At 41.3% G+C, this 7,015-nt stretch overlaps 1 protein-coding gene across 2 annotated transcripts in view; it reads right to left on the reverse strand.

The window, feature by feature from the left end:
* The window catches only part of LOC137640085 (heat shock protein 83-like), a 31,297-nt gene extending 24,891 nt beyond the window's left edge, over positions 1–6,406 (reverse strand). Inside the window, exon 1 of one of the 2 annotated variants that reach the window (XM_068372540.1) lies at positions 6,230–6,406. Coding sequence is in view for 1 of the 2 variants with exons in the window: in XM_068372539.1 (XP_068228640.1) it covers positions 5,396–5,419 (24 nt within the window). In the remaining variant the exon portion in view is untranslated. Of the gene's footprint in view, positions 1–5,395; positions 5,435–6,229 lie in introns of those variants that run through there. The other variant, XM_068372539.1, reaches the window with a different exon arrangement.
* Between the last annotated feature and the right edge of the window lie 609 nt (positions 6,407–7,015).

Consider the following 7,015-nt stretch of genomic DNA (forward strand, 5'->3'; position numbering starts at 1 on the left):
TTGAGCGCACTTACATCTTAAGTACTCCTGCAGTGAACGTGGCTGCCAGATCATTGGAGCCATCCCTGATAGTCTTGTTCCTGCAGAGAACGTGGCTGTCAGATCATTGGAGCCATCCCTGATAGCCTTGTTCATGCATGACATAACTGTACAGCAAAACTTCAAACGCTCGGAAAACTCCTAACAGGAGATGGTCTAGCTCTGAAGCCGACCATAAAATCTTGGAGCGTCTCATGGCCAGGCGCCGGGGAGAGTCTATGAGGCTTGAGAAGTCTCTCTGGGCAGAGGCAGGAACTCCCAAGCCGAGAACTTCTCCCGTGTCATACCAGACGCTCGCTCTATAAGCCAGTTTAAAAGGAGGGAAAGCAAAGGCTGTCTCCCCCAAACTCCTCCTGGTGATCAACCAGTCGCCTAGCAAACGTAAAGCTCTCTTAGAAGAGCGAGAGAGCACTAGCTTAGAAAACAACGGCTTCGAAGTAGCTAGGCCTAGTGTAAACTCTGACGTTTAGGCGAACGAGGAGCAGCAGTTACAAAATGGTCCGGACAAAGATCCTTAAAAATCAGCATGATTTATTTAAAGTCCATAGAGGGCTGAGCAGCTTTAGGCTCCTCTCCGTCTGACAAAGTCCCCAAGGGAATATCAGCAACTTCCTCCTCTGAAGGAACCTCGTCCGACAATTGCCGAGTCTCAAGCAAGGGAGAGACCTGCCGTGGTGGCAATGCTTGACAAGCAGAGTCCACACGCAAAGGAGCATCAGTAGCAGTCAAGGACGCTACGTCATGTAACTGCTTAAAGGACTGACCAGCAACAACAACAGGTGCGGGAGGACGCTCGACGTCAAGTCGAGACTGCCTAGATAGAGCAGTTAAAACAACTCTTGACTGCGGTGCTTGACGTTCAACGTCAAAACAAGGCAACTGAGCTGGTTGGCGAACGTCCTGAACGTCAACACGAGACTGCGGCAGCGGCTGAACGTCAACACGAGGCTGCGGCAGCGGCTGAAAGTCAACACGGGACTGCAGCGAGTGAGGATCCAAGTCACGTGACTGACGTGACAAACTACCGACATCACGTTTCATAACGTCAAAAGGACGAGAAATGCTCATTTGGGCGGCTGACGGCCAGAGTCTCGTTTAGTGTAACGGCGACTCGAAAGCGAAGGTTCATCGTGAACCTGCTCAACGTCATACTTCTCCATAAGGGAGGCAAGCTTAGTCTGCATGTCCTGCAGGACAACCCATTTAGGATCAACAGGAGTCGGAACGGGCCGAGACGACAGTAACGTCTGTGTTGGCCAAACATTGCCTTTACCGCGACCCTCGGATCCCGTGTTACGCTTGCGTTTAATAGGCGAACCGTCTTCCGACGACTGCAAAGGGTCAGAGCTGTCCCCATGGCTACAGCCAGGACGCTGGACCTGTCCTGAATGGACTGACTTCCGCTTTAAGGGTCTAGAAACTTTGCTCCAAGGTTTCTTTTGCGAGAAGCCTTCGGATGACGAGGAGAAAAAACAGCCTCGCTCGTCTTATGGTAGGGGCGATCTTGCTAGACACGCCCGATACCATAGAGGGAACGTTTGTTCGTTGGTTAAAGCCTCTCGTCCCCATAAGTCCTACGACATTACTTCTCCCTGGTAGCATGGGAGCCTGAAAGAGGTCTCGGACTAGGTGAACGACAAGCACGAACAGACGAACCCTCGGTCGCAACACTAAAAAACACTTTGCGCAATTATCACTTATCACTACGATTTTCTGTTTTTGCACTTACTTCACTGAAATCGTATTTTTCAATATAATGTAAGCACATTAATACAAGCAAAAATCAGTAAACATATATATCGAATAAAACGGAAATATATAAAGTTAAAAGGATCAGTGACTGGGGAGGAGACTAAACACTAGTTCATTAAAAACTTCGTTTTCAATCTCTCACCGTACAGTGCCTTGGGACGAGAATAAAAACTAAAAACGTTTTATCCTTTCTCCCCGTACAGAGACTTGGGACGAGAGTAAAAAAACTGACTCGAGAACAACGTTACTCGCTTGGGACGAGAATAAAGATCGGAACGTTCTCTCTTCCTCTCTCTCTCTCTTGATTTCACACAGAAGAGAAATGCCCACTCACCCTTCGTCAATAAACAGGTTATTTGACCAAAGGAAAAAACTGAAAGGACTAAGAAATTGAAAATTAACAAGTTCCTTTAAATTAGTATTTAAAACACTTCAGTTTGAAAGAAGAATGAACAAAACGTCAAAATCGATTTACTCTTTCTGCAAAGTGAAACCGTGATTCTCTCTTTCTCTATCGTAACGATAGAGCGCAAACTGCGTAGCATAAATAAACCAAACGTTAGTTCATCTTTGAAACAGCACGAAGACTATTCAAAGAAAATCTTTCATAAAATATCTACTAAAAAATATTCATTTCGTAACTCTTACAGAGCAAATGATTTAAACTTAACGAAAATAAAAGTTGAATGGCTCAACGTTGTTTAACTTCGGTTTCCAAGTTAGGACCGCCTACTCTCGGACTAGGGGAGGAATAGATAAGGCCGCATACAAACAAAACATAAAATTTATCTTGATGTTTAGTACAAATGGAAAGCTAATCGAAGAGGCCTAATAAAGGCGGGTGAGATATAAAATATATAGAGGAAAATTTTTAATTAACAACAACAATTTATAACGTGATAAGATAATTGCTAAAAGCCTAAAACACACTTCCGTACACTAAGGGAAGGGTCGGCCATCTTTACTCTATGGAAAAAACCAGAGATAAAAGAGCAAGGGCAAAACACTTTTACTCTCCTTTCAAAAGCATTTCTTTTGAGGATAGTATTGAATAATCCAACACGGCGAAAGCAATAAAACCAAAACCAAGTACTTCACCAATTCGGTAGAAAACTCGAGATCATAATAGCGAGTGGAATCGACTTGTCGATGAAACCGACAGAGAAGAACTGGAGCTGTTTACATGTATATGCGGTATCTGGCCGATAGTCGGCGCTGGTGGGCACACCCGCTACCTTCATGGCGATCGCTCGCGAGTTTTTGAATTCTGTCGAGCCGTCGGAGACGTCAGCTATTATATATTCACCGGCTAAGTTTAATATTTAAAATTACTGTACGTAGTCTGTCACTTGTTACGTTTTCTGCCTTATGCCATCCTCCTCTGCCGTGACTTCGCTATCGGACATCGTCTCAATCAAAAGGTAAGTTTCAACTTTTTTGTTACACTAATTAACTGTAACCTTTTTTTCAAGAGTATCAATCCTTAATTTAGGTGTACGTACAGGTAACATTACACCTTCACTGATCCAAATGCTTTACATACAGTACCGTAACTTTTATACAGTAGTAAAGAAAACGGACAGTTTTCTTAGGGCTTGGGGGGGATAACTAGGATATAACTACATTATTGAATAATCTCATAGTGGTTTCTGGAATGGATTATGCTGTTTTTAACGGTTGGGTTAATTATTGAATGATAGAAATGGCTGCATTGCATGTTTATTACTACAGTTTAGCGTGTTTATGGAAGAAAAGGTGTCTTCTCGTAAGGCTTGGAACGGATTAGGCTATTTACATGTAAAACGCGATTCAGGATACGAAACCGTATCCTGAACGGATTACTTTCGTATCCTGAACGGATTACTTTCGTATCCTGAACGGATTACTTTCGTATCCTGAACGGATTACTTTCGTATCCTGAACGGATTACTTTCGTATCCTGAACGGATTACTTTCGTATCCTGAACGGATTACTTTCGTATCCTGAACGGATTACTTTCGTATCCTGAGGCATCACTGTATACAAGAGCCCTTGCGTTAGGTTAGGGGCAAGGGAGAAGACTACCAAGATCACCAAAACCCCTTGTATACTCCCTAGAAGGCGAACTAACATCTGTGCAATCACTGAATCTTGTTTGTATAAATGCCTATATCTTCATTCTTAAAATAACACTAGGAACACTTATTATATCATGCAAGAAGTAAACATGAACACGTAGGCTATCGAGCCTAAGGGCTAGGCTAACAATCTAGCATAGGGTTCGGCTAACACTTGTCGCCGAAAACGAATACTATCGGCATAATATAACTAATTCCTAGCAATGAAGACTAACTAATATTGATAATTAGTTATAAGACTGGGAGGGCTGTTCTGGCTAACTAAATAAAGCATGTGAGGCGAACAGCAGTGTCGCAACATGACACCTCCGGTTGGGGCACAGCTCCGCCACAAAACACAAGAATTAAAGATAAAAAGTCGTTACTTTACGGCTGGAGCTTATTTATCCACTACAAGAATATGGTACTCAACTTTCCAGAAGGTGAGGCTGAAGATTGCGACATAATGAAAATAATTAGTGAACACTGGGAAAAACACTCTGATCAGGTACGCTACAAAACAAGAAATGAAGCGAGCGGATGTGACGTCAATCAAGATGGCGGCCGTTTGTTTGCGTCGCTAGGTACCGTAACAGTAACGTAGGTGGAGAGTTTTGTAACGGCTCCTCCTATACTTGCCACACTTCCCCCTCGAAGTGTAAACGCTATGTGGGGTGCAGATAGCTATGTGGAGTGTCAAGCATACGTCCCGTTATTATACGATACCCTAAAGGGTAACCTTAAGGGTACTCGCGCCAGAAGTTAGAATTCTGTGAAACCTTTAGTTTAATTCTCTGGGAATATCTACTGTAGTCATATATACCCTCGGGAAGCTACTGAAGGAACCTTCCATCAGGACGTCATGGTTTGAGCCCCAAAAAATACTTGTACTGACCAAATTTTCAGTCATGTTGTACAGCAATGTGTAGAATACAGAAATCCACTTTACATGGCATTTGTGGACTATGAAACAGTCTTTTATAGTGTTCACCAGCCAATTTTGTGGAGTCCTGCATTATTATGGAATTCCTCTTAAATATGTAAATTTGATAGTCTGTTCATGAGAATACCAAGTGCAAGGGAATGTATTATCACCTACGCTGTTTATCCTCCTCATGGATCTTGCAATGCATTGTACAGCTGGGGATGGTGGAGAAGGATTGGACTAGATTAGTAAAAGAATATTAGCCGACCTACAGTATGCTAATGATGCTGTCCTTATTAGCAGAACACCACAATACTTGCAAAGCTTGCTTACCAAAATGCATGAAATGTCACATGAGGTTGGGCTCAAGATAAATAGGATGCAGAGATGATGAGAATGAAATATGCAATGGAAGATAAAATATTGAAAGAAAACTGGATTGAGGTATTATCATTAACGTATTCAGGAATAAATAAGAAAAAAAATATTATAAGTCCACGAACTATAGGGGAAAGCAAGCTCAGAGCAGGTTCTTTTTTAAAGGACCAGAATATATTCACGGGAAAAAAAAAAAAACCTTACCAGACAAAGCAAGAGTTTGCACATTATTTTTTAAAGGTTCTAGACTATTTGGTTGGAAAGTTTAATCCAATACTCGGTCACACTTGAAACCATATTTCTAAGTGTTGAACATTGTGAGACTATCAATTGGATTACAAATTATTGCACTACATGCAATATTGAGGGACGTTATGGTAAAGACTTGCCGCAGCCGTCCTTACAGTCTTCGACTTAGGGGATTGGAATCTTCAACCCTTTAAATAACGATTTACGGCGGCTAGTTGATTTGGAATAGTTTGGCAGGATAAACATACAATATACAAAGAAGCCTTTAAAAAGTGGATGACTAAAGTGAAGCTAACATATATATTAAATAGTAACTTCGGTTTATTCTACAAAAGGCTAGAATACGTTAAGGATTGCGTGACATATTGCCAAGTGCATATTTTCCAATAAGCCACAAGATTTAACCAAAGAAAACAACAACGAAAATATACGAAGTTCATCGTGAAACTCCTTTGCCCCAGTAAAGATTTACACCGAGTCTTTTCAAGTTTCTCACATGTTGGCGACTAGTAAGTTACATTGGGTACACTGCAAAGTTATACATAGGTCTAGTAGATTATAGAAAGGTGGCAACACTTTTAATGACAATTACCCATGCAACTCAACAGTAAATAAGAATAAAACCACTAAATTGAAGTAAAATAAGGAAATAGCATTTATCATCAGCTTCCGAGTGTTAAACACGTAAAATCATTAAAATAACCTTGTTTATTGGGCGAGAACAAATTCAAAATTATGTTAAACGAAAACTTACTGGTCGAACAAACACAAATAAATAATCTCACTTACTGTGAAATCACTTGCGACAAAGGAAGGACAAACACTAACGACGAACGTTGGACGAAGAGCGTTATACAGTACTATGACGTTTCGTGATACAGAGTTCAGCAGCTCCGGCTACGACAGAGTCTGGGGGTAGAATGACAGGTTCGAACAGCGCCACAGGCCCACAGCGGAGTGTAAGGCTGAGCAACTCGCAGTCTCTCAGCTGTCGCAGGCTCGTACCTACCGACACACGCATTTGATCGATTAAACAACATGCATTAATCTCATGATAATCATAGTAAAATCCTCCCTTAACTACTTTTGTATACAAAATAATGCTTAAAAGACGCCCTAGTTTCTAATTCAAATTAATCTATCGAATTTTATCTTGGAACTATTACCGGAAGATCTAAAAGACGTGAGTTGCGCGACCGAATATTCCAGAACGATCTAGAAACGTTCACGAATCTTGGTGCTGGCATTGATTTACACGTGGGTTTATGTCCTTATGTCTTTCTGAACTACGATAACTTTCTGTTTGACTGGAATTTTATCCACACCCGCTCATCTCTTTTCCATTTTTCCATCTGAAATGGAAAGTCACGTTGTTGTAGAATATCTTGAATGCCGCTGCTTTAGGAAAATGTAGGTACCTATATTTGAATAATAGTCTTTTAATTCCGAATTTCCGAGGAAAATAATCTCGCTTCTGTCTTTCCATGTAATAGTGAGGATTTTTCTATAAATGGTTTGAAATGTGCACTAAAACCAACTATCAACAACGCCTTCAAAACCACGTGAATAATTAAC

The sequence above is a fragment of the Palaemon carinicauda genome, chromosome 4 (genome assembly GCF_036898095.1).
Source record: "Palaemon carinicauda isolate YSFRI2023 chromosome 4, ASM3689809v2, whole genome shotgun sequence".
Taxonomy (NCBI): Eukaryota; Metazoa; Arthropoda; class Malacostraca; order Decapoda; family Palaemonidae; genus Palaemon; species Palaemon carinicauda.